The 27,936-nt window shown below is 46.4% G+C and overlaps 2 protein-coding genes across 7 annotated transcripts in view; both read left to right on the top strand.

Annotated features, from left to right (window-relative positions):
• The window catches only part of LOC128322622 (uncharacterized), a 57,505-nt gene extending 42,721 nt beyond the window's left edge, over positions 1-14,784 (top strand). For 5 of the 6 annotated variants that reach the window (XR_008305829.1, XR_008305831.1, XR_008305828.1 and 2 more), the window contains exons 20-22: positions 2,172-5,783; positions 13,934-14,023; positions 14,653-14,784. Coding sequence is in view for 1 of the 6 variants with exons in the window: in XM_053244224.1 (XP_053100199.1) it covers positions 2,172-2,713 (542 nt within the window). In the remaining 5 variants the exon portion in view is untranslated. Of the gene's footprint in view, positions 1-2,171; positions 5,815-13,933; positions 14,024-14,652 lie in introns of those variants that run through there. The other variant, XM_053244224.1, reaches the window with a different exon arrangement.
• LOC128323175 (2-5A-dependent ribonuclease-like) lies at positions 6,169-9,600 on the top strand. Its single transcript, XM_053245895.1, has 2 exons — positions 6,169-6,212; positions 8,006-9,600. The coding sequence occupies exons 1-2, from the start codon at positions 6,169-6,171 to the stop codon at positions 9,567-9,569; spliced, it is 1,608 nt and encodes a 535-aa protein (XP_053101870.1). The 3' UTR covers positions 9,570-9,600.
• Positions 14,785-27,936: the final 13,152 nt, after the last annotated feature.

Below are 27,936 nucleotides of genomic sequence, written 5' to 3'. Positions count from 1 at the left end.
GTCTGGGTCTCAACCCCAGTGGGCTGGGTGTCATCAAAGAAGGCAGACTCCTTTAGGGCAGGGCCGGATTAAGCTAGTGTGGGGCCTGTAGCATATGTTATGAAGGGGCTCCAAATTTTAAAAATACACATAAATATTGAAACATAAATTATTTACTTGCATAGTAAAGTAATTCAATTTTTTTCATTTGCTTAGTGCCCCCCCACCAACCACCCCATGCCTCCACTCAGCTGAGCCAGCCAGTCAACAAATTTTGCAAAACACACACACACACACACACACACACACACACACACTTTCGTGACTCCTGACCATGGGTTTTCCTTTGGAGTTATTTTCACAAAGAGAAAGGGGGTGGGGAACAAAACTCTGAATGTTTAAATTAAAAGGTTCTCAGGAATTCTGTACTTTGAGAAATCTGAACCTATTAGCAATTTTGGCACACAACAGTGGATGTTTGATTCCAATGTGTGCAGAACATATTGGATCCCAGCAGCCATCACATTAAAAGGGCCATTTGACAATATTAAGAATATATGTTTAACCTCTTGTGCAAGCCTGACAGGAAAGCAGATGTATATTTAAAATAGTTGATGTATTGCAAATGAATGTGATTATGATGAGGTGCATTAGCAACTTCCATGAAAACAGAAGTATCCAAAAGACAATCTTTTGGCAGGAGGCACAGCCTCTTTCCATCTAAATTACACTAACATGCTTAATATTAAAAGGAGGAAATGCACAAATCATTCAGTGCAACCCTAAGCATGTTTACTCAGAAGTAAGTCCCACTGACCTCAATGAGCCTTACTCCCTAGTAAGTGTGTTTAGGTTTGCAGCCTCCGTTTATCTTTGGACAATTTCAACGGGCATCCCAATGTAAAGCTAATGAAGTTGGCAACGCAGCAGTAGTTATTTCAGTTCCAAATTCCCTCCCAAAAGCACTAGATACTAAAGGAGGATATAAGTGATCTTACCCAACAAGACCATAATATAATCTCCCTCCAAGCTCCCCTCAATTGATCCACTAAACTTTGAGACTCCTCTGAGTTACTTCCGGCTTTCTTTTTCCTCTTAAAGGTACACGTTCTCATTGTTTATTTTTACCCTCTCCCAGTCAGTCGGAAAACACTGGCAACATTCAACTAGCATCTTCTTTAGCTTCCTTTCTTCCGCCCGGCATTAATAGTTGGTTGTTTTTTAATCTAAACTGTTTTTATTTCTTTTACTCTCTCTGTGTATGTTTTTAAAAACTTTTACAGTTTGAACAAATAAGGACCAACTCCCTGGCGATTAAGTTATCCTTGAGACCCCTTTGCAAGCTATCTGTTCCTATTGTTGTTCTTACTACTCCCTCCCGTGCTGCTTAACATAATAGATAACCCAATCAATACCATGGTGCCAGGAAGACCTTGCTTAAATGCTCTCGAGGGAGGCGAGAGAATGGGCAGCAGCAGGCAATGAGGAGAGTCAGCAGAGAGTACCAAATAGAGAGCAAAAGAAGGGGCAGACGTTCAAGCCAGGCATGCGGGGCCCTAGAAAACGCAGGGCCCGTAGCAAATGCTACATTTGCTACTATGTTAATCCGGTCCTGGCTCTGTGGTCGCCAGGAGTCGACACCGACTCGACGGCACACTTTACTAAAACTGATAGGACTTGAAAATGTTTAATTGTGGCTAGGTTATGCTCATAACGTACAAAGAATTTTGCATCACAGTTACCATCAAAATAGCCCCTGTGAGGTTGAGGGTCATCATTCATAACAAACCTTGTTCTTCCACGTGCACATCCAACATACTGTGCATCATTCACATGTAACGTAGCCGCACCACCATGACTCTCCCATCCAAATTCGGGTGTAACTGCTGCAAATTTTGTTTACATTCATTTCCCACCCCCTGCCCTGAAGTACAATGAGACAGCTTTGTAGCAGAGCAGAAGCAGCAGGTTGGTTATATATCAACTACTATTATTTTGTCCAGTTCTGCATTAGTATATCTGTGTTTATATAAATATATATTAATTTCTGTTACCACTATTTAAGAACCATAGAAGCCAAGGCTACCAAGCTGTATTTTCTCTCTCAAAAGCATGAAAAAATGCATTACCAGTTATATTCACACAACAATCAGATCTCTCTCTCTCTCTCTCTCTCTCTCTCTCTCTCTCAGCTCGAAAATCATCAAAGTCATCATCCAAAGCTGTAAAATCCAAAGCTGTAAGATTGATATCGGAGGAGGATGGCAGTGGGGTAGACAATGTAGTGACAACAGTAGCTACCACAACTATCACAACTTCTACTACAAGTCAACCTTCTAGTACAACAAGGCAGCCTTCTACTACAACCACGACAAAGCAGGCTTCTACTACAGTTACAACGAAACAGCCTTCTACTACAACCACAGTGAAGAAACCTTCCACCACAACAAGGCAGTCTTCTACTATGACCACCATAAAGCAAACTCCTACTACAAACAAAGCTGTGGCAACTCCTAGTATGACTGCAATGCAGCTGCCTTCTACTGCTGTTACAATGTCAGCTTCTACTATGACTACAACAAGGCTGCCTTCAACTATGACCACAACAAGAGAGCCTTCTACAACTGCAAATCAACCTGACACGGAGCGTACAACCAAAGGAAATAAAAGTATTGAATCAACTTCTTTGAAGACCATATTATCCAAACCCCTTCTCCCCAATCCAAAAAAATAACCACATCCTTCAGCATTACTACCACAAAACCATTGAGGCCAAATACTAGCTTGCCACCTCACACTTCTTCAAGTATTAGTAAAATACTGACTTCTACTGTGGCTAAAGTCACAGGTACGGCTGCTATGAAAACCACAACTACTCCAGCTAAAGGGACAACGACAATATCCAAAAGAGACACTACTACTGTAGCTATGGAAGCAACTTCAACAGCCGACAGAGACACAACCAATGCAAACAGCCAGGCTGTAACAAGAATGGAAAAAAGTGAAGCAACAAATGAAATTGATAAAAGTGATATCACAGCTGCAAATAAAGAGACTACAATAATAGACACTAAAGACACAAATAGTAATTTAGGCACTGCAAGTCCAATACAGACAGCAGATATTACAACCACAGGGACTCTAATAACTGATAAATCCGATGCAACTGCAGATTCCAAAGAAGCAACCACTGCAGATAAGGAAACAACATCTGTGGAAAGAAGAGAATCAACAGCCATTAATCAGGAGCCAGGTATGGATGATAAAAAAGACAGTAGTACTGTTGATGCCACAGTCATCACTTCAGCTGATAGAGAAAAGGCAACTACACCTCTCACAGATACAACTACAAGTATTGAGAAAGAGATTAAAGAGTCAACCGCAGAGGATAATAAGAGACAGAAAACTCTAAAGAGAGATCTGTTACCAGAATCAAAGAAAAAATGACAGTTGGTGAAATGGAAACTTCAGAAAATCAAAAAGATTCTAGTGCAACTGCTGTTACTGAGGGGATGCCAACTGAATTGCTGCCAACCATAGCCGATAGCTCAAAAAAAGAGACTATGACTCCATCAAGCCCAAATTCTAGAGATACTACAAACACAATAGAATCAGCAATTACATCTCGGACCATCAGAGAAATTGATCAAACTCAGGAACCAACGAACAAGCCAGAGCAACTTGTAACTCTAGATAATTCAGATCTCATTCCTGATGTTCTGCTAAGAGGTACACCTCAGCCTGAGGTTGATTTTGGAAGTGTGAGACCAGAACAGAGTAGTACAGTGACAGAGACAATAATACAGACTGATCCAACAAGAGACACAGCCAATCCTGATGGTGATGATAAAAATTACAAACCAGAAAGTAGTACTACAGTCAGAGCATCAACAATGACACAGACTGAGCCAACAAGCAACACAGACAGGCTTGATGGCAGTTATACAAATGACAAGCCAGGAAGTAGCACAACAGTCACAGAGACAAGAGTAACACAGACTGATCCAACAAATGATGCACGCAGACTTGGCAGTGATAGTAACACACCAGAAGGGACAACTTCTATACACAGAGTATAACACAGTCAGATCCAACAAGTAGCACATCAAGCCCTGACAGTGATGTTAAAAATGACATACCAAAGGCAACTACTACAATCGCAGAGACAATAATACAGACTGATCTCTCAAGTGACATACCTACTCCTGATGGTGATGATAAAAATAAAAAATCAGGAAGCAGCACTACAGCAGTACTCACAGAGACAACAACAACACAGACTGATGGAGATGATAAAAGTGACAAGCCAGAAGGAACTACTATAGTTGCAAAGACAAAAATACAGACTGATCTCCCAAGTGACACATTTACTCCTGATGATGCTGATAAAAACCAAAAGCCAGAAAGCAGTACCATAGTCATGGGGACAACACCAACTGATCTAGGTGACACATCCAATCCTGAGGACACTAACAAAAGTGACAAACCAGAAGGGACTACTAGAGTCACAGAAACAACACAGACTGATCCAGGTGACACAACCAATCCTGATGGTGGTAATAAAAGTGACAAATCAGAAAGGACTACTACAGTCACAGAGACAATCATAACAGAGACTGATCCAGAAAATGGCACACCTAGCCCTGTTGGTGATGATAAAAGTGACAGGCCAGAAGGGACTACCACAGTCACAGAGAGAAGCATAACAGAGACTGATCCAGCAAATGACACACCTAGCCCTGTTGGTGACGATAAAAGTGTCAGGCCAGAAGGGACTACCACAGTCACAGAGACAATCATAACAGAGACCTGCCCTGAAAGTGATTATAAAAATGACAGACCTGCAGAGACCACAACAGTCAGAGAGACAGTAATAACAGAAACAATAATAACAGACACTGATCTAAGAAGTGGTACACCCAAACCTGAAAGTAATGATAAAAATGACAGACCTGAAGGGACCACAACAGTTACAGAGATGATAACCATACAGACCGATCCAGCAAATGGCACACACAACCCTGTTGGTGATGATAAAAATGACAAACCAGAAACAACCACTACAGTCAGAGAAATCATTACAACAGGAACTGATCCTTCTTCAAGTGATCCAGAGATACAAAAAATAGCATCATCACCCTCTAAGCCACCAAATGATGAGCCTAGTCCAAATGGCAACAGGAATGGTGACAGGCCAGGTGATACTACAGAAATAATGGAGACAACAACAATAATCACAGAAACTAATACACCAAATCCCAATCAAAACGATTCCCCTAATCCTGATGAAAGTGACAGACCAGACAGCGTCACTACAGTCACAAAAACAACTACAACCACAACAGAATGAAACCCAAAGGACGGTGATAAAAATGGCAAGACAGAAGTTATCACTAAAGTTACATGGATAACTACTACTACTACTACCACCACCACCACCCAGTAAAATACAACTGAACAACCAGAAACAACCACACGTGATTTTACAACTAATACAAAAATTGACCTTGTTTCAGATAAACCCACCACAGAAAATCCAACTAACAAGAATACAAATACTACAGTAACACAGGTGACTACAACTTCCTCGGTGACATCCAAACCTCTCAGCACCCAAACTTCTACAGTTGATAAGACTACACAATATACCTCCACTTTGCCCGCCACACTTACAACTACAAAAAGAAGAGTGATCTATTACCCAACTACAATATATTCCACAACAAGATCTCCTGAGAGAACTCCCAATATAACCAGAGAGTATGTTCGACCAGAAAAGATTGCCACGCCCTTATTGTACAAAGGTATGTTTATTTCTTTATTCTTGTAATAAGGCTGAACAACAACACCATAACTACACAAGTGAGATCTGCAGCAAATTTTGCATATGCCAGACCCTAATGCCCATCTCCAGAATACAATAAGTTGTTAACAGGCCAATTCACTTTCCCCACCCCCACCACCAGTATTCTGCTACTGTTGTTTTCCAACAGACACCTTCAACATTTCATGGCTCCTGAGGGCTACTGATCATGGTCAAATGTTAACAGGCTAGTTTCTCTTATAAATTTTTCACTTTTTCTTTTAATTTACAAATACGTGTATTTCTATATAACTATGGGGTTTCTCATGTGTGTAGAAACCAATGCCTAATGTTGTGCTGGCCCTGGTTTGCTTCCAAACTGGTAGATGTTCAACTACCTGAGTTTGATATATAAATCCATGGAGGGAATGTAGGTTGTGTGTGTGTGTGTGTGTGTGTGTGTGTGAATAATATTTGCACAGTTAATTGTGAGCCAGGGTGTTATTTAGGGAGTGGGAAGTGATGTTCCCCTTCTGTTTTTCACACCACATGTAAGTCTACCTCTACACCACCCAAGATATGACTTGGGTTCAAATGGGCCACAACTTTACTGAATAAACCAAACTCGAATTAAATCTAACTGCAACAGGCCTGAATTCCAGCTCCCAGACCCAAGATGGGCAATCACACCCTGGCTCCGAGCAGTAGAGCAGTAGATTAGCACAAATCTAAGCCATAGCCAGTCCTTTAAAGGGGTCAGGGTATCTGCCAGTAATCTCACCCTTCCAAGCTGTTCAGCTTTTGAGGTTGGCAGTCCCACTGGTGTCAAGGAAAAGTCCCCAACTGCTATCCCTCATTTTATTGATAGATAGATAGATAGATAGATAGATAGATAGATAGATAGATAGATAGATTTTTATATCACCTTTCATTAAAACCATCTCGAGGCAGTTTACAAAATATTCAAATCCATATAACACTACATAACAGTTACACAATACAAATACTAAACTGGAATATAAAAATACAAATCTAATTAGAAGTTTTTTTAAAAACTTGCACAATTAGACCATAAAATACAGAGCAGCAGCAAAAAATAAAAACATTCATATAAAAACCTGGGTAAAAAGGTCAAGATTTTACTTGCTTTCTAAAAACTTTTGATGGAGACTGAGGAGCAAATGCCCACTGGGAGAACATTCAAAAGTCTGGGGGCAATAACTGAGAAGGGCCTGTCCTGCATACACAAATTCTCAAATTCTGTGACAGACTGAGGCAAATGCTTCCTCCAGGCATGGGTGTCTGGGGCTGGGGGCAAGAGGGTGCGCGCACACACACACACACACACACACACACACACACACACACACTTCCAATGAGCCACTTCCCATTGACTTCAGTGGCACATTGGCTTTAATTATCTAACTGCTAACTGAGCAAAGAGGCGCCTTTTCAAAGTGGCAGATATTAAGCAGGGGGAGAGCAACTGGCCCTCTCCAACCCTAGCACAGCATCTTTCCAGTGGTTGTTGCTGGTGTCTAACATGTTTATTTTTAGATTGTGAGCCCTTTGGGCACAGGGAACAATCTTATTTATTTATTATTTTCCTACATAACCCGCTCTGAGAACTTTTGTTGAAAAGTGGTATATAAGTAGAAGTAGTAGTAGTAGTAGTAGTAGTAGTAGTAGCAGCAGCAGCAGCAGCAGCATATACCCAAGGAGTGGGGTGGTGGTATTGGATTTCTGACTTTGCCTCCCCCCACTGCCAGAAAAAGTCCTGCAGACACCCATGTTTCCAGGAAGCCTTCAGGCAGAGCATGGAGGCAAAATTCCTTCCTTGTTGCTTGTCTCCAGTATTTGGTATGCAGAGGTATAGTGCAACTAAAAATGGAGGTTCTGTTTCACTATCTTGGCTAGTGATAGACGTTCTTCATACTTACTCATCAGGATGTTTTCTCTCTTTGCTATACCGATGGAACATATATGAAGAAAGAAGACTTTGGACTCAGTTTTACACATGCAACTTTGTGATCCAAGACACCAAATTCTCTCTTAATTGTTTTTGTTATTTGAGCCCATGCAGCCAAAAACACCTGAAATCACTGTGTGTTGCGTTCAGCCCTATGGCAGCACAACTCCATATGTGCTGTGATGTCCATAACTCTACCGTTAATCCCAATACCTGATGTCACCATAGCCATTCAAATATTTTTCTTGTACTAGAAACATAGTTGGACTTTTTGGAAAGCCAGTAGAATTGCCACCATCAGGAGAACTGAGGTATCTGTCCTCCAGGAAAATGGCTGCAGAAGCACTCTATAATGCCGTACAAAATGGCTCAATTGAGGGCATCCAGAAACTGTTGGAAGACGGTGTAGATATCAATTCTAAAGTGAATAATCATGGCTTCACAGCTCTCCATTGTGCGGTTTGTGACAACAAGGAGGAGATTGTCTCCTTTCTTCTTGAAAAGGGGGCTGATCCACGTGCTAGAAAGGATAATGACGCTACTCCTTTTATCACAGCAGGGATAACAGGCAACGTGAGGCTTCTGGAGCTCTTGCTTGACTCCAGAGAAAGAATCAATGAGTATGACTTCAATGGCTTCACAGCATTGATGGAGGCTGCTTGGCATGGGGAAGAGGAAGCCCTGAAATTCCTGTCTGGCTGTGGGGCAGATGTCAATTTCGCCAGAGTAGTGGATAAGGAGAAAAGGGCCCTGAATAGAGGCGGCAGAACAGCCCTGATGGATGCTGCAGAGAATGGCCACGTTGCTGTCGTCAAAGCCCTGGTAGAAGAAATGGAAGCTGTTGTGAACATCTGTGACAATAAGGATAGGAATGCATTAGTCCATGCTCTGTCCATGACTAAGAATAAGAACTGGGACCAGGACAAAGAGGCCATCGCCCTTTTCCTCTTACAACATGGGGCTGTTGTGAACAAGAAAGATGCATCAGAAAGAACTACCCTGATTTTGGCAGTTGAAAACCAGAGCCAAAAGCTGGTGAAGGCTCTGTTGGAAAAAGAGCAAGTTGACATCAATGCTGCCGACAAAAATGGAAGAACAGCACTAATGGTCGCCACTGAGAAGAAAAACTGGGACATAGCAAAGACATTGTGTGAAAAGGGGGCGAGGACAGACATTGGGGACCCCATTGGAATTGCATGTAGAACTTATCACCTTGAGATGGTGAAACTGCTTCAGCAATATGGTGCCATGGCTAGTTCAAGTCAGCCCCAGAAACACTGGACCCCAGTCAGCAAACACTGGGGACCCAAGCTCCAGGAGCTCTATGGGAAAAGCTGCGTTGCTATTGGAAAACTCAGGATCTACAAAGCAAATTGTGATTTCAGGTTCCTGGAAACCTCTCAGGGTGGTGTCTACCTGGGATTTTATGATGAAAAAGAAGTGGCTGTGAAGATATTCAAGAGTGAATCAGCAAATGCCAAGTGTGAGAAAACCTGCCTTGAAAAATGCCGTACTACCAGCAAATATCTGGTAAAGTTCTATGGGTCGGAAGAAGAAAATGCCTGTCTCTACATTTGCCTCTCCTTGTGTGAGAAGAATCTTGAGGAGTACTTGAAGACATCAAATCATGCAACTCTGAAGAGTGAAGATATTCTTCCAACAGTCTTTCAGGCAGTGCAAGAGCTGCATACGTTTGGATTTGGCCACCAAGATCTGCACCCACGTAACATTTTGATAGGTTTGTATTCTTTAGAATTTGGCTGCCAAATACAGTCCACATGGGAGTCCACACCGTGCACTCCAGTGCAGACCCCCTGAGCTGAATGGGACAGATGAATTGTGGGGGAGAAGGAGGTTTTAAAAATCTGGCATATCTCGTGACTTATTTGCACGAGCCGTCTTTTTGCAATGTTACCATTTCCTCTTGCTGCCTCAAGATGAGAAAGGAAACCTGAATGTGATGGGCTTCAGTCCTCTGGAGCAGAGAAACAAGCACAAGCTGCTTAGTTTGGGTCTTCGACTCCTGCTTTCAGTTCTCATTGTTGTAATCACATTGGAGACAGTGTGATCCAGCCAATAGATTTGTTTTGTTCTTGGAGGAAAGTTAGATGTGGTGTTGGCAATTCCTTGTGCATACACATGGAATTGTCCCCACCACATAAGAGAGGTGTAAAAAGCAAAATGAGTGTCTCTGTGTGTGTGTGTGTGTGTGTGTGTGTGTGTGTGTGTGTGTCAGATTTTGAAGAGTGGCTGTGTGAGAACTGCAGACCCCTCTGACCCACTGGGCCCAGTTCTCTCTGGTGAATTCTATACAACTCGCATTGAGATGAAGGGGAACTGCGATAAAGACCATTACTTTGTTCTCACACACCCATTCATTTCCCTGGGGCCTGGGAGGGAAACTTTCCAATGGACTGTGGCCTGTGTGAATTAATGGGAAGGGGCCTACAGTTGCAAGCTCTGCTCTGCTCTGCTCTGCTCTCTCACAGACTCGTTGTTCCCACACGGGACAGACAGAGATGAAGACCCTCCTACCAAGTGGGCACAACCTCAGCAGTGCCCTCTCCTTGTGAATCTCATGTGCTCACTCCCATTGGCCTTGGCCTTGTCTTGGCTCACACACAGGAAGGGGCAGCTGCAGAACATAAGGGAACATAAGGGAAAGTTCTGCCTGACTTCCTGCTGCTGCTTCTGGGGAGTAGAGGGTGGAAGAAAACTTGGCCTGCATCCCAGTCTAGGAGAAAGAAGGTGAAGCACACACAGAAGGATTTCGGGATCTTGGGATCAGGGGCTGGGATGGGGGCCAAGTGGGAAGGCCCTGAGTGGGTCAAAGGGACGTCCGTTGCCTCTTTTCACTTGGTTAATCCCATGAACGTTGTGTGCATGTGGACGGGAGTGGAATGTACTATATACATTAGGAACCTTCTGCAGAATCAAGCTTTTCCTATATAACCATCCTGAAGTGGGGGGATTGCCTGCTCCTGTGCTCCCTGCCCTCTGTCATAGCACTTTTGTATGCATATGTTGGAGGGGAGAGGTTTAGTTCACTCCCGTTTTAGCAGAGCATGTGTGTGTGAGAAGAGTAAGCCCATTCAGGAGTATTGAGACGGACATTTCAGGTTCAAAAGCGAGTGAGATTGATTTGGGAAGTTACATACTTGGAGAGAAATGCCTGTGTCCCTGAGCTTTCTGTCTTCATGGTGCAGAGTAGAGAGGGGAAGCGTATCTGTCTCCCAATCGAAAACTGCTGGAGCAGAGGGAGAAACAATGAAAAAGGAAGATTGCAGAGTCTTCCTCGCTATCTCTACTCCTCATGTCCCTAGTGGTCACTAGGAGAGAAGGTACACACAGGCGATGCCACTGAATCTGCGTCTCCAACAGCACAGAGCAAAGGGCTGCTGCTGCTATTACTGTTGTTGTTGCTGCTGCTGCTCCCTTAGACGGAGTCAGCCATTGGTCGTTCTAGCTCAGTATTGTCAGCGACACTCCAGGGCCTCAAGAAAGGGGCTGTCTCACAGTCCTGCCAACCTTTTAACGTTGGACACCAGAGGCTGAAGCTGGCCCATCACGCTTGCAAAGGATGTGCTTTGCCACAGAGCTAGAACACCCTCCCCCAAAGGGCCCAGCCTCCCTTTCCTCCAGAACATGGGCTTCTTTGGGAACTGAACCCAGGCCAGCCCTCTCCATCCAAACAAAAAACCATACCTCACGATCAAGATTAGGTTGAATAGACATCTCTGATCCTCTACTGCACAAATGATAAGGTTTTCCAGTAGTGGGGTTCCTCAAAGGGGATACTACAAGTAGTACCCCTAGGGTACTTCTGCCTCCCCATGCTGCAGATACATGATTTGTTCCCCAGCTGACACGTCCTCACTGACATGTTTTTACGAAATTATGATTTTATGTTTATTAAAAACACAATTCATGTTTTTATGTATATATGTGCGCACACACTGAAATGTTAGTTATGAGACAGGCTCTCCACTGTCTCTCCAATGGGACAAGTTTACTTATCCTTGTTTTACTTATTGAAGTTTACTTGTCCTGTTAATTTCAGTGGAAATACTCATGAGTAACTTAGTCTGAATGTAAGACAGTGAGCGGAGTAGACTCTCTCATGACTGTAATATTGACTTGTGTACACAAGACGCACTCACAATCTCTATGTGGTACCTGAGCTGTAGGTTTGCAGCAGACGGGGTACATTTGTTAGGCCAGAGGTTCCCAACCTTTTTAAACAGAAGGGGTCCTTTCAGTGGCACTTCTATACCTCTGAATCTGTAGCCCTGATCTCTCCTGGTAATGCTGGCCTTGCCTTGCTTCTAGAGAGAGCCTGGAAACTCTGAACCTCCTCCTTAGGACTGTTGGCATAGAGGAGGAGAGTCTGGGGGAATACCTGGAGCACTTTGGCAGGCCAGAAGGCTTCAGCCACAGACTGTCCATTTTGGTGATGTAAGATGAAGAACACTGTGGTTTCCCAACGGGGAGAGATGAGCGGGACCTAGGAGTGCAAGAGCTTTTCTTGTGCTGCTGACACTTGTGCCTCTTCCCTCATTCATGAGCTCTGGTTTCACACTGCAGGATACTCATCGCTAAATGTTCATGGTCAACCCCAGCCTTAGTACATTATATTGGTGCTATTTTTGTAGTCAAACACTTGACGGGTTTGCCTGAAATAGGACTGGACATCTACCTTGAGGTGAGAGGGACTGAAGTTCTAGGGAATTTATTGACATATAAAACTAAACAGACGTAAGTTTTGGGTGGTATAAAAATATGTTAGTCAAATAAATAAATAAAGGATACCTATGACTGCTTTCTGGAGATGCTGACTATGAGGGTTAATGTAGAAATACTCCCTCTAGGGGTCAGTAAAAAAACATCCCCAGGAATTTCAGGCTCTGGAGAGAAGCTAGCGGGGGAGAGGGGTAGCCTGAAAGAAGCAAATGAGCCCACAGGATAACCATCTGTCTGACTTCTGTTGCCCACATGGTACCTCTGCACAACTAGTTGTGTGGATGAAGAGCCTGTCTGCATGGCCAGTCATTTTTTGTATCACAGATACTGTGGTAACTCAAGATGCTGAAGCATAGCTGGCCTCCATTTAGGCAGGTACTTATTTAAGACATAATGTGGGAACAGAGAGTTGGATCTGGATCCAGGAGACTAGGTTGAAGTCTCCTGAGCCTAGTCTCCTTCAAGTCTCCTGAACTACCTTTTAGCAGGGGTGTATCTAGGGAAAATAGCACCTAGGGCTAGCACTGAAATTGCACCCCTGTCCAAAAATCTGACACCCATCTTTCAGATAACTTTACCATAATATCAACTCAAAAATACAAGTCAAGCTCATTAATCTTTTAATTAACAAATTATAATTGCACCTTCCTTGCCTCTGAGGCTGAAGGTGGCCTAAAGCCCTCAGACTAGTAGCCATTGATTGAGCTGTCTACTGTAAGGCTGCAATTCTATGCTCCTTGACTTGGAAGCAAGCCGCCTGAACCCAGTGGCACTTACTTCTGAGTAGACAGGCACAGCATTGGGTTGCTCATGGAGATGTGATTGTGTGTGTGTGTGTGTGTGTGAGCTTAGTGGAATGCTGAACTCTACATGTTTGGATGCAGCATTTAAGAAGTGCCCATCACAGCATTAGGGGCAAACTAGGTCTAGGCAAAATGAAGCAGCTTTGAGTTATTTAAATTTAGGATGGTGAGGTGACTAAAATTGCTTAACTTTGTCTGGAAGAAGAAATCAAGAAGAAATCCAGATGCTATAATCTTACAATCCTTCTAAACATATTACCTGAATGTAAGTCCCTCTGTAGAAAATTGGATTTATTACGAGTAAATTATTTACAACTGGTGTGTAGAGGTTCATCAATGCTGAACCTAAACATAAACTGTAATGGACTTGGTGGAAAGTAAACACTTGGTGGAAAATGAAAAGGCATTGGCCAGCTTTCTGAAAAGCAGGCCTCTGTTGGGAAGAGGTTCTACAAGGAAGGTTCCACCAAAGAGAAGGCCCTGCTTCCCAAAGCAGCCAAGTTAACGTCCGGTGGGAAATGAATGCCAAGCTGGACCTCTCCAGAGGATCACTGGAGAAGAAAGTGCTCCTCCTAGTGTAGAAGCTTAACATGCCTGGTCTGTGGGATTTGACAGCTTCTCTTGTCTTTCAATTTGCAGCAAGTCCCAGGAGCACTGGTAGGCAATATTCCGTGCTGCCGGATACTAACTGAGGTGGCAAAATGGATTCCGGAGTGCAGCAAAGTTGCGGTAAGAAATTGGAAATGCTACATTTGCTACTATGTTAATCCGGTCCTGGCTCTGTGGTCGCCAGGAGTCGACACCGACTCGACAGCACACTTTACTAAAACTGATAGGACTTGAAAATGTTTAATTGTGGCTAGGTTATGCTCCTAACATACAAAGAATTTTGCATCACAGTTACCATCAAAATAGCCCCTGTGAGGTTGAGGGTCATCATTCATAACAAACCTTGTTCTTCCATGTGCACATCCAACATACTGTGCATCATTCACATGTAACGTAGCCGCACCACCATTACTCTCCCATCCAAATTCGGATGTAACTGCTGCAAATTTTGTTTACATTCATTTCCCACCCCCTGCCCTGAAGTACAATGAGACAGCTTTGTAGCAGAGCAGAAGAAGCAGGTTGGTTATATATCAACTACTATTATTTTGTCCAGTTCTGCATTAGTATATCTGTGTTTATATAAATATATATTAATTTCTGTTACCACTATTTAAGAACCATAGAAGCCAAGGCTACCAAGCTGTATTTTCTCTCTCAAAAGCATGAAAAAATGCATTACCGGTTATATTCACACAACAATCAGATATCTCTCTCTCTCTCTCTCTCTCTCTCTCTCTCTCTCTCAGCTAAAAAATCATCAAAGTCATCATCCAAAGCTGTAAGAGTGATTTCGGAGGAGGATGGCAGTAGGGTAGACAATGTAGTGACAACAGTAGCTACCACAACTACCACAACTTCTACTACAAGTCAACCTTCTAGTACAACAAGGCAGCCTTCTACTACAACCACGACAAAGCAGGCTTCTACTACAGTTACAACGAAACAGCCTTCTACTACAACCACAGTGAAGAAACCTTCCACCACAACAAGGCAGTCTTCTACTATGACCACCATAAAGCAAACTCCTACTACAAACAAAGCTGTGGCAACTCCTAGTATGACTGCAATGCAGCTGCCTTCTACTGCTGTTACAATGTCAGCTTCTACTATGACCACAACAAGGCTGCCTTCAACTATGACCACAACAAGAGAGCCTTCTACAACTGCAAATCAACCTGACACGGAGCGTACAACCAAAGGAAATAAAAGTATTGAATCAACTTCTTTGAAGACCATATTATCCAAACCCCTTCTCCCCAATCCAAAAAAGTAACCACATCCTTCAGCATTACTACCACAAAACCATTGAGGCCAAATACTAGCTTGCCACCTCACACTTCTTCAAGTATTAGTAAAATACTGACTTCTACTGTGGCTAAAGTCACAGGTACGGCTGCTATGAAAACCACAACTACTCCAGCTAAAGGGACAACGACAATATCCAAAAGAGACACTACTACTGTAGCTATGGAAGCAACTTCAACAGCCGAAAGAGACACAACCAATGCAAACAGCCAGGCTGTAACAAGAATGGAAAAAAGTGAAGCAACAAATGAAATTGATAAAAGTGATATCACAGCTGCAAATAAAGAGACTACAATAATAGACACTAAAGACACAAATAGTAATTTAGGCACTGCAAGTCCAATACAGACAGCAGATATTACAACCACAGGGACTCTAATAACTGATAAATCCGATGCAACTGCAGATTCCAAAGAAGCAACCACTGCAGATAAGGAAACAACATCTGTGGAAAGAAGAGAATCAACAGCCATTAATCAGCCAGGTATGGATGATAAAAAAGACAGTAGTACTGTTGATGCCACAGTTATCACTTCAGCTGATAGAGAAAAGGCAACTACACCTCTCACAGATACAACTACAAGTATTGAGAAAGAGATTAAAGAGTCAACCGCAGAGCATAATCAAGAGACAGAAAACTCTAAAGAGAGATCTGTTACCAGAATCAAAGAAAAAATGACAGTTGGTGAAATGGAAACTTCAGAAAATCAAAAAGATTCTAGTGCAACTGCTGTTACTGAGGGGATGCCAACTGAATTGCTGCCAACCGTAGCCGATAGCTCAAAAAAAGAGACCATGACTCCATCAAGCCCAAATTCTAGAGATACTACAAACACAATAGAATCAGCAATTACATCTCGGACCATCAGAGAAATTGATCAAACTCAGGAACCAACGAACAAGCCAGAGCAACTTGTAACTCTAGATAATTCAGATCTCATTCCTGATGTTCTGCTAAGAGGTACACCTCAGCCTGAGGTTGATTTCGGAAGTGTGAGTCCAGAAACAGAGTAGTACAGTGACAATAATAGAGACTGATCCAACAAGAGACACAGCCAATCCTGATGGTGATGATAAAAATTACAAACCAGAAAGTAGTACTACAGTCAGAGCATCAACAATGACACAGACTGAGCCAACAAGCAACACAGACAGGCTTGATGGCAGTTATACAAATGACAAGCCAGGAAGTAGCACAACAGTCACAGAGACAAGAGTAACACAGACTGATCCAACAAATGATGCACGCAGACTTGGCAGTGATAGTAACACACCAGAAGGGACAACTTCTATACACAGAGTATAACACAGTCAGATCCAACAAGTAGCACATCAAGCCCTGACAGTGATGTTAAAAATGACATACCAAAGGCAACTACTACAATCGCAGAGACAATAATACAGACTGATCTCTCAAGTGACATACCTACTCCTGATGGTGATGATAAAAATAAAAAATCAGGAAGCAGCACTACAGCAGTACTCACAGAGACAACAACAACACAGACTGATGGAGATGATAAAAGTGACAAGCCAGAAGGAACTACTATAGTTGCAAAGACAAAAATACAGACTGATCTCCCAAGTGACACATTTACTCCTGATGATGCTGATAAAAACCAAAAGCCAGAAAGCAGTACCATAGTCATGGGGACAACACCAACTGATCTAGGTGACACATCCAATCCTGAGGACACTAACAAAAGTGACAAACCAGAAGGGACTACTAGAGTCACAGAAACAACACAGACTGATCCAGGTGACACAACCAATCCTGATGGTGGTAATAAAAGTGACAAATCAGAAAGGACTACTACAGTCACAGAGACAATCATAACAGAGACTGATCCAGAAAATGGCACACCTAGCCCTGTTGGTGATGATAAAAGTGACAGGCCAGAAGGGACTACCACAGTCACAGAGAGAAGCATAACAGAGACTGATCCAGCAAATGACACACCTAGCCCTGTTGGTGACGATAAAAGTGTCAGGCCAGAAGGGACTACCACAGTCACAGAGACAATCATAACAGAGACCTGCCCTGAAAGTGATTATAAAAATGACAGACCTGCAGAGACCACAACAGTCAGAGAGACAGTAATAACAGAAACAATAATAACAGACACTGATCTAAGAAGTGGTACACCCAAACCTGAAAGTAATGATAAAAATGACAGACCTGAAGGGACCACAACAGTTACAGAGACGATATCCATACAGACCGATCCAGCAAATGGCACACACAACCCTGTTGGTGATGATAAAAATGACAAACCAGAAACAACCACTACAGTCAGAGAAATCATTACAACAGGAACGGATCCTTCTTCAAGTGATCCAGAGATACAAAAAATAGCATCATCACCCTCTAAGCCACCAAATGATGAGCCTAGTCCGAATGGCAACAGGAATGGTGACAGGCCAGATGATACTACAGAAATAATGGAAACAACAATAATATTCTGTGCTGCCGGATACTAATTGAGGTGGCAAAATGGATGCCGGAGTGCAGCAAAGTTGCGGTAAGAAATTGGAAATCGCCTTCGGGTCAACTGCTCTTCATCTGCGTAACCAGAGCTGCATCTATCCTGCCATTGCACAAGCAGAGAGAAGCTAAAAAGAAACAAAAAAGAAGAAATTCCCAAAAGATGGGTGCCCGCCTTATTCCCCAAGATTGGCTGCAATATGACTACATTGGCTCAATTCTCCCTAAATGGGGGAGTGTATCTATTGATGCTCGGTTGCTCCTCCCACCTGCTCTGAGACAGGGCCAATCAGGTGACAACAGGGCTCTCAATACATTGATCACCCATTCAAATCTCTATGGTAGGCCTGCACAACTCAAATGACCTGGTGTGTCGCAAATGACCATGATATGGCTCATGGGGGCCAAAGTCACTGATTATTAAATTAACACCTAATATCAATCAATTAATCAAATCAAATTAAAATGAATTTAATTAAAATGAATTTAATTAAAATTTAACTTTTGAACTTCTGGCTGGGAAGAATTAATTTAAATTAAAATAAAATAAATTGAATTAAAAATTCTAATAAAATATATACAATGCAACCTGTACAAAATACATAACAAAATGCATTGTTCTTCCTTTCCACCTCTCCCAAAATGGGGCAGTCTGGGGGGGGGAGAGAATGGAGCAGTCTTGGCGAGAGGGAGAGAGAGAGAGAGAGAGAGACGGAGAGAATGGAGCGGTCTTGGGGAGAGGGAGAGATAGAGAATGCAGCAGTCTTGGCGAGAGAGAGAGAGAGAATGCAGCAGTCTTGGCGAGAGAGAGAGAGAGAGAATGGAGCGGTCTTGGCGAGAGAGAGAGAGAGAGGAGCAGTCTTGGTGAGAGAGGGTGAGAGAGAGAGAATGGAGCGGTCTTGGCGAGAGGGGAAAGAATGAGAATGGAGCAGTCTGGAGAGAGAGAGAGAGAGAGGGAGAGGGAGAGAGAATGGAGCAATCTTGGAGAGAGAGAGAGGAGCAGTCTTGGTGAGAGAGGGTGAGAGAGAGAGAATGGAGCGGTCTTGGCGAGAGGGGAGAGAATGAGAATGGAGCGGTCTTGGCGAGAAGGAGAGAGAGAGAGAATGGAGCGGACTTGGGGAGAGGGGGAGAGAGAGAGGAGTAGTCTTGGAGAGAGAGAGAGAATGCAGCAGTCTTGGCGAGAGGGGAGACAGAGAGAGAATGGAGCGGTCTTGGCGAGAGGGGAGAGAATGAGAATGGAGCGGTCTTGGCAAGAGGGAGAGAGAGAGAGAATGGAGCGGTCTTGGGGAGAGGGGGAGAGAGAGAGAGAGAGAGAGAGAGAGAGGAGCAGTCTTGGCGAGAGGGAGAAAGAGTGAGAAAGAATGGAGCAGTCTTGGCGAGAGGGAGAGAGAGAGAGAGAGAGAATGGAGCAGTCTTGGCGAGAGGGGGAGAGAGTGAGAGAGAATGGAGCAGTCTTGGCGAGAGGGAGAGAGAAAGGGAGGGAGAGAGAGAATGGAGCGGTCTTAGCGAGAGGGGAGAGAGAGAGATAGAATGCGGCAGTCTTGGCGAGGGAGGGAGAGAGAATGCAGCGGTCTTGGCGAGAGGGGAGAGAGAGAGAATGAAGCAGTCATAGCGAGAGTGGGAGAGAGAGAAAGGAGCAGTCTTGTGCAATACAGAGAGAGAGAGAGAGAATGGTGTAGTCTTGGAGAGAGAGGGAGAGAGAATGAAGCACTCTTGGAGAGAGGGAGAGAGAGAGAATGGAGCGGTCTCGGAGAGAGGGAGGGAGAGAGAGAGCAGCAGTCTTGGCGAGGAGGAGAGAGAATGCAGCAGTCTTGGAGAGAGGGGAAAGAGAGAATGCAGCAGTCTTGGCGAGAGGGAGAGAGAGTCAGAGAATGGAGCAGTCTTGGAGAGAGAGAGAGAGAGAGAGAGAATGGAGCAGTCTTGGTGAGAGGGAGAGGGAGAGAGAGAATGGAGCGGTCTTGGAGAGAGAGAAAGAGAGAACGCAGCAGTCTTGGCAAGAGGGGGAGAGATAGAGAAAATGGAGCGATCTTGGCGAGAGGTAGAGAGAGAGAGAATGGAGCAGTCTTGGATATATATATAGAGAGAGAGAACGCAGCACTCTTGGCGAGAGGGGGAGAGAGAGAGAATGGAGCGGTCTTGGAGAGAGAGAGAGAGAGAGAATGCAGCAATCTTGACGAGATGGGGAGAGAGAGAGAATGGAGCAGTCTTGTGCGAGAGAGAGAGAGAATGGAGCCATCTTGGTGAGAGGGAGAGAGAGAGAGAAAGAGAGAGAGAGAATGAGAATGCAGCAGTCTTGGCGACAGGGGGAGAGGGAGAGAATGGAGCAGTCTTGTGCGAGAGAGAGAGAGAGAGAATGGAGCAGTCTTGGTGAGAGTGAGAGAGAATGGAGCAGTCTTGGCGAGAGGGGAGAGAGAGAGAATGGAGCGGTCTTGGGGAGAGAGAGAGAGAGAGAGAGAGAGAATGGAGCAGTCTTGGGAGAGAGAGAATGCAGCAGTCTTGGCGAGAGGGGGAGAGAGGGAGAGAGAATGGAGCAGTCTTGGAGAGAGAGAGAGAGAGAGAGAGAACACAGCAGTCTTGGTGAAACAGGGAGAGAGAGAGAATGGAGCAGTCTTGGAGCGAGAGAGAGAGTGAGAGAGAATGGAGCAGTCTTGGTGAGAGTGAGAGAGAATGGAGCAGTCTTGGCGAGAGGGGAGGGAGAGAGAATGGAGCGGTCTTGGGGAGAGAGAGGGAGAGAGAGAGAATGGAGCAGTCTTGGAGGGAGAGAGAGAGAGAATGGAGCAGTCTTGGGAGAGAGAGAATGGAGCAGTCTTGGCGAGAGGGGGAGAGAGGGAGAGAGAATGGAGCAGTCTTGGCGAGTGGGGGAGAGAGAGAGAGAGAAAGAACACAGCAGTCTTGGCGAAACGGGGAGAGAGAGAGAATGGAGCAGTCTTGGAGAGAGAGAGAGAGAGAGAGAGAGAGAATGGAGCAGTCTTGGGAGAGAGAGAATGCAGCAGTCTTGGCGAGAGGGGGAGAGAGGGAGAGAGAATGGAGCAGTCTTGGCGAGAGGGGGGGGAGAGAGAGAGATAGAACACAGCAGTCTTGGCGAAACGGGGAGAGAGAGAGACTGGAGCAGTCTTGGAGAGAGAGAGAGAGAGAGAGAGAGAGAGAGAGACGGAGAGAATGGAGCGGTCTTGGGGAGAGGGAGAGATAGAGAATGCAGCAGTCTTGGCGAGAGAGAGAGAGAGAATGCAGCAGTCTTGGCGAGAGAGAGAGAGAGAGAATGGAGCGGTCTTGGCGAGAGAGAGAGAGAGAGGAGCAGTCTTGGTGAGAGAGGGTGAGAGAGAGAGAATGGAGCGGTCTTGGCGAGAGGGGAAAGAATGAGAATGGAGCAGTCTGGAGAGAGAGAGAGAGAGAGGGAGAGGGAGAGAGAATGGAGCAATCTTGGAGAGAGAGAGAGGAGCAGTCTTGGTGAGAGAGGGTGAGAGAGAGAGAATGGAGCGGTCTTGGCGAGAGGGGAGAGAATGAGAATGGAGCGGTCTTGGCGAGAAGGAGAGAGAGAGAGAATGGAGCGGACTTGGGGAGAGGGGGAGAGAGAGAGGAGTAGTCTTGGAGAGAGAGAGAGAATGCAGCAGTCTTGGCGAGAGGGGAGACAGAGAGAGAATGGAGCGGTCTTGGCGAGAGGGGAGAGAATGAGAATGGAGCGGTCTTGGCAAGAGGGAGAGAGAGAGAGAATGGAGCGGTCTTGGGGAGAGGGGGAGAGAGAGAGAGAGAGAGAGAGAGAGAGGAGCAGTCTTGGCGAGAGGGAGAAAGAGTGAGAAAGAATGGAGCAGTCTTGGCGAGAGGGAGAGAGAGAGAGAGAGAGAATGGAGCAGTCTTGGCGAGAGGGGGAGAGAGTGAGAGAGAATGGAGCAGTCTTGGCGAGAGGGAGAGAGAAAGGGAGGGAGAGAGAGAATGGAGCGGTCTTAGCGAGAGGGGAGAGAGAGAGATAGAATGCGGCAGTCTTGGCGAGGGAGGGAGAGAGAATGCAGCGGTCTTGGCGAGAGGGGAGAGAGAGAGAATGAAGCAGTCATAGCGAGAGTGGGAGAGAGAGAAAGGAGCAGTCTTGTGCAATACAGAGAGAGAGAGAGAGAATGGTGTAGTCTTGGAGAGAGAGGGAGAGAGAATGAAGCACTCTTGGAGAGAGGGAGAGAGAGAGAATGGAGCGGTCTCGGAGAGAGGGAGGGAGAGAGAGAGCAGCAGTCTTGGCGAGGAGGAGAGAGAATGCAGCAGTCTTGGAGAGAGGGGAAAGAGAGAATGCAGCAGTCTTGGCGAGAGGGAGAGAGAGTCAGAGAATGGAGCAGTCTTGGAGAGAGAGAGAGAGAGAGAGAGAATGGAGCAGTCTTGGTGAGAGGGAGAGGGAGAGAGAGAATGGAGCGGTCTTGGAGAGAGAGAAAGAGAGAACGCAGCAGTCTTGGCAAGAGGGGGAGAGATAGAGAAAATGGAGCGATCTTGGCGAGAGGTAGAGAGAGAGAGAATGGAGCAGTCTTGGATATATATATAGAGAGAGAGAACGCAGCACTCTTGGCGAGAGGGGGAGAGAGAGAGAATGGAGCGGTCTTGGAGAGAGAGAGAGAGAGAGAATGCAGCAATCTTGACGAGATGGGGAGAGAGAGAGAATGGAGCAGTCTTGTGCGAGAGAGAGAGAGAATGGAGCCATCTTGGTGAGAGGGAGAGAGAGAGAGAAAGAGAGAGAGAGAATGAGAATGCAGCAGTCTTGGCGACAGGGGGAGAGGGAGAGAATGGAGCAGTCTTGTGCGAGAGAGAGAGAGAGAGAATGGAGCAGTCTTGGTGAGAGTGAGAGAGAATGGAGCAGTCTTGGCGAGAGGGGAGAGAGAGAGAATGGAGCGGTCTTGGGGAGAGAGAGAGAGAGAGAGAGAGAGAATGGAGCAGTCTTGGGAGAGAGAGAATGCAGCAGTCTTGGCGAGAGGGGGAGAGAGGGAGAGAGAATGGAGCAGTCTTGGAGAGAGAGAGAGAGAGAGAGAGAACACAGCAGTCTTGGTGAAACAGGGAGAGAGAGAGAATGGAGCAGTCTTGGAGCGAGAGAGAGAGTGAGAGAGAATGGAGCAGTCTTGGTGAGAGTGAGAGAGAATGGAGCAGTCTTGGCGAGAGGGGAGGGAGAGAGAATGGAGCGGTCTTGGGGAGAGAGAGGGAGAGAGAGAGAATGGAGCAGTCTTGGAGGGAGAGAGAGAGAGAATGGAGCAGTCTTGGGAGAGAGAGAATGGAGCAGTCTTGGCGAGAGGGGGAGAGAGGGAGAGAGAATGGAGCAGTCTTGGCGAGTGGGGGAGAGAGAGAGAGAGAAAGAACACAGCAGTCTTGGCGAAACGGGGAGAGAGAGAGAATGGAGCAGTCTTGGAGAGAGAGAGAGAGAGAGAGAGAGAGAATGGAGCAGTCTTGGGAGAGAGAGAATGCAGCAGTCTTGGCGAGAGGGGGAGAGAGGGAGAGAGAATGGAGCAGTCTTGGCGAGAGGGGGGGGGAGAGAGAGAGATAGAACACAGCAGTCTTGGCGAAACGGGGAGAGAGAGAGACTGGAGCAGTCTTGGAGAGAGAGAGAGAGAGAGAGAGAGAGAGAGAATGGAGCAGTCTTGGTGAGAGGGAGAGGGAGAGAGAGAATGGAGCGGTCTTGGAGAGAGAGAAAGAGAGAACGCAGCAGTCTTGGCAAGAGGGGGAGAGATAGAGAAAATGGGGCGGTCTTGGCGAGAGGTAGAGAGAGAGAGAATGGAGCAGTCTTGGATATATATATAGAGAGAGAGAACGCAGCACTCTTGGCGAGAGGGGGAGAGAGAGAGAATGGAGCGGTCTTGGAGAGAGAGAGAGAGAATGCAGCAATCTTGACGAGATGGGGAGAGAGAGAGAATGGAGCAGTCTTGTGCGAGAGAGAGAGAGAATGGAGCTGTCTTGGATATATATAGAGAGAGAGAGAACGCAGCACTCTTGGCAAGAGGGGAGAGAGAGAGAATGGAGCAATCTTGGAGAGAGAGAGAGAGAGAGAGAGAGAGAGAGAGAGAGAGAGAGAGAGAGAATGGAGCAGTCTTGTGCGAGAGAGAGAGAGAATGGAGCAATCTTGGTGAGAGGGAGAGAGAGAGAGAAAGAGAGAGAGAGAATGAGAATGCAGCAGTCTTGGCGACAGGGGGAGAGGGAGAGAATGGAGCAGTCTTGAGAGAGAGAGAGAGAGAATGGAGCAGTCTTGGTGAGAGTGAGAGAGAATGGAGCAGTCTTGGCGAGAGGGGAGAGAGAGAGAATGGAGCGGTCTTGGGGAGAGAGAGGGAGAGAGAGAGAATGGAGCAGTCTTGGAGAGAGAGAGAGAGAATGGAGCAGTCTTAGGAGAGAGAGAATGCAGCAGTATTGGCAAGAGGGGGAGAGAGGGAGAGAGAATGGAGCAGTCTTGGAGAGAGAGAGAGAGAGAGAGAACACAGCAGTCTTGGCGAAACGGGGAGAGAGAGAGAATGGAGCAGTCTTGGAGAGAGAGAGAGAGAGAGAATGGAGCAGTCTTGGTGAGAGGGAGAGGGAGAGAGAGAATGGAGCGGTCTTGGAGAGAGAGAGAGAGAACGCAGCAGTCTTGGCAAGAGGGGGAAAGATAGAGAAAATGGAGCGGTCTTGGCGAGAGGTAGAGAGAGAGGGAATGGAGCAATCTTGGATATATATATATAGAGAGAGAGAGAACGCAGCACTCTTGGCGAGAGGGGGAGAGAGAGAGAATGGAGCAGTCTTGGAGAGAGAGAGAGAGACAGAGAGAATGGAGCCATCTTGGTGAGAGAGAGAAAGAGAGAGAAAGAGAGAGAGAGAATGAGAATGCAGCAGTCTTGGCGACAGGGGGAGAGGGAGAGAATGGAGCAGTCTTGTGCGAGAGAGAGATAATGGAGCGGTCTTGGAGAGAGGGAGAGAGAGAGAATGGAGCAGTCAGAGAGAGAGAGAATGCAGCTGTCTTGTGCGAGAGAGAGGGAGAGAGAGAGAATGGAGCAGTCTTGGTGAGAGGGAGAGGGAGAGAGAATGGAGCAGTCTTGGCGAGAGGGGAGAGAGAGAGAATGGAGCGGTCTCGGAGAGAGGGAGGGAGAGAGAGAGAATGCAGCAGTCTTGCCGAGGGAGAGAGAGAGAGAATGGAGCAGTCTTGGCATGAGGGGGAGAAAGAGAATGCAGCAGTCTTGTGAGAGAGAGAGAGAGAGAGAGAGAGAGAGAGAATGGAGCAGTCTTGTGCGAGAGATAGAGAGAGAGAGAATGGAGCGATCTTGGCGAGAGAGAGAGATAATGGAGCGGTCTTGGAGAGAGGGAGAGAGAGAGAATGGAGCAGTCTTGTAGAGAGTGAGAGAGAACACAGCAGTATTGGCGAGAGGGGGAGAGAGAGAGAATGGAGCGGTCTTGGAGAGAGAGAGAGAGAGAGAGAATGCAGCAATCTTGACGAGATGGGGAGAGAGAGAGAATGGAGCAGTCTTGTGCGAGAGAGAAAGAGAGAGAGAATGGAGCAGTCTTGGTGAGAGTGAGAGAGAATGGAGCAGTCTTGGCGAGAGGGGAGAGAGAGAGAATGGAGCGGTCTTGGGGAGAGAGAGTGAGAGAGAGAGAATGGAGCAGTCTTGGAGAGGGAGAGAGAGAGAGAGAGAGAGAGAGAGAATGGAGCAGTCTTGGGAGAGAGAGAATGCAGCAGTCTTGGCGAGAGGGGGAGAGAGGGAGAGAGAATGGAGCAGTCTTGGAGAGAGAGAGAGAGAGAGAGAGAGAGAACACAGCAGTCTTGGCGAAACAGGGAGAGAGAGAGAATGGAGCAGTCTTGGAGAGAGAGAGAGAGTGAGAGAGAATGGAGCATTCTTGGGGAGAGGGAGAGGGAGGGAGAGAATGGAGCGGTCTTGGAGAGAGAGAAAGAGAACGCAGCAGTCTTGGCAAGAGGGGGAGAGATAGAGAAAATGGAGCGGTCTTGGCGAGAGGTAGAGAGAGAGAGAATGGAGCAGTCTTGGATATATATATAGAGAGAGAGAGAACGCAGCACTCTTGGCGAGAGGGGGAGAGAGAGAATGGAGCGGTCTTGGAGAGAGAGAGAGAGAGAGAGAGAGAGAATGCAGCAATCTTGACGAGATGGGGAGAGAGAAAGAATGGAGCAGTCTTGTGCGAGAGAGAGAGAGAGAGAGATAGAATGGAGCAGTCTTGGTGAGAGTGAGAAAGAATGGAGCACTCTTGGCTAGAGGGGAGAGAGAGAATGGAGCGGTCTTGGGGAGAGAGAGGGAGAGAGAGAGAATGGAGCAGTCTTGGAGAGAGAGAGAGAGAATGGAGCAGTCTTGGGAGAGAGAGAATGCAGCAGTCTTGGCGAAAGGGGGAGAGAGGAAGAGAGAATGGAGCAGTCTTGGAGAGAGAGAGAGAGAGAGAGAACACAGCAGTCTTGGCGAAACGGGGAGACAGAGAATGGAGCAGTCTTGGTGAGAGGGAGAGGGAGAGAGAGAATGGAGCGTTCTTGCAGAGAGAGAAAGAGAGAACGCAGCAGTCTTATCAAGAGGGGGAGAGATAGAGAAAATGGAGCGGTCTTGGCGAGAGGTAGAGAGAGAGAGAATGGAGCAGTCTTGGATATATATATAGAGAGAGAGAGAACGCAGCACTCTTGGCGAGAGGGGGAGAGAGAGAGAATGGAGCAGTCTTGTGCGAGAGAGAGAGAGAGAGAGAGAGAGAGAGAGAGAGAGAGAGAGAGAGAGAGAGAATGGAGCCATCTTGGTGAGAGGGAGAGGGAGAGAGAAAGAGAGAGAGAGAATGAGAATGCAGCAGTCTTGGCGACAGGGGGAGGGAGAGAATTGAGCAGTCTTGTGCGAGAGAGAGATAATGGAGCGGTCTTGGAGAGAGGGAGAGAGAGAGAATGGAGCAGTCTTGTAGAGAGTGAGAGAGAACACAGCAGTATTGGCGAGAGGGGGAGAGAGAGAGAATGGAGCGGTCTTGGAGAGAGAGAGAGAGAGAATGCAGCAAACTTGACGAGATGGGGAGAGAGAGAGAATGGAGCAGTCTTGGCGAGAGGGGAGAGAGAGAGAATGGAGCGGTCTTGGGGAGAGAGAGGGAGAGAGAGAGAATGGAGCAGTCTTGGAGAGAGAGAGAGAGAGTGAATGGAGCAGTCTTAGGAGAGAGAGAATGCAGCAGTCTTGGCGAGAGGGGGAGAGAGGGAGAGAGAATGGAGCAGTCTTGGAGAGAGAGAGAGAGAGAGAGAGAGAGAGAACACAGCAGTCTTGGCGAAACGGGGAGAGAGAGAATGGAGCAGTCTTGGAGAGAGAGAGAGAGAGAATGGAGCAGTCTTGGTGAGAGGGAGAGGGAGAGAGAGAATGGAGCGGTCTTGGAGAGAGAGAAAGAGAGAACGCAGCAGTCTTGGCAAGAGGGGGAGAGATAGAAAAAATGGAGTGGTCTTGGCGAGAGGTAGAGAGAGAGAGAATGGAGCAGTCTTGGATATATATATAGAGAGAGAGAACGCAGCACTCTTGGTGAGAGGGGGAGAGAGAGAGAATGGAGCAGTCTTGAAGAGAGAGAGAGAGACAGAGAGAATGGAGCCATCTTGGTGAGAGGGAGAGAGAGAGAAAGAGAGAGAGAGAGATAGAGAGAGAGAATGAGAATGCAGCAGTCTTGGCGACAGGGGGAGAGGGAGAGAATGGAGCAGTCTTGTGCGAGAGAGAGATAATGGAGCGGTCTTGGAGAGAGGGAGAGAGAGAGAATGGAGCAGTCTTGGATGGAAAGAGAGAGAGATTGGAGCAGTCAGAGAGAGAGAGAATGCAGCTGTCTTGTGCGAGAGAGAGGGAGAGAGAGAGAATGGAGCAGTCTTGGCGAGAGGGAGAGGGAGAGAGAATGGAGCAGTCTTGGCGAGAGGGGAGAGAGAGAGAATGGAGCGGTCTCGGAGAGAGGGAGGGAGAGAGAGAGAATGGAGCAGTCTTGGCGAGGGAGAGAGAGAGAATGGAGCAGTCTTGGCGAGGGAGAGAGAGAGAATGGAGCAGTCTTGGCGAGGGAGAGAGAGAGAGAATGCAGCAGTCTTGGCATGAGGGGGAGAAAGAGAATGCAGCAGTCTTGTGAGAGAGAGAGAGAGAGAGAATGGAGCAGTCTTGGTGAGAGGGAGAGAGAGAGAATGGAGCAGTCTTGGGGAGAGAGAGAGAGAGAATGGAGCAGTCAGAGAGAGAGAGAATGCAGCTGTCTTGCGCGCGCGCGAGAGAGAGAGAGAGAGAGAGAGAGAGAGAGAGAGAGAATGGAGCAGTCTTGGCAAGAGGGGAGAGAGAGGGAATGG

Source organism: Hemicordylus capensis, chromosome 4 (assembly GCF_027244095.1).
Source record: "Hemicordylus capensis ecotype Gifberg chromosome 4, rHemCap1.1.pri, whole genome shotgun sequence".
NCBI lineage: Eukaryota > Metazoa > Chordata > Lepidosauria > Squamata > Cordylidae > Hemicordylus > Hemicordylus capensis.
Note: the sequence above shows the minus strand (reverse complement) of the source record. Positions and strands in the feature narration are given on the sequence as shown.

What these genes read in the sequence shown, in the direction of transcription:
- LOC128323175 (XM_053245895.1), top strand. Translation starts at nt 6,169, where the DNA reads ATGTTCAACTACCTGAGTTTGATATATAAATCCATGGAGGGAAT. An exon ending in TATAAATCCATGGAGGGAAT is followed by an intron (nt 6,213 to 8,005) that starts GTAGGTTGTGTG and finishes TTCTTGTACTAG; the next exon opens with AAACATAGTTGGACTTTTTG.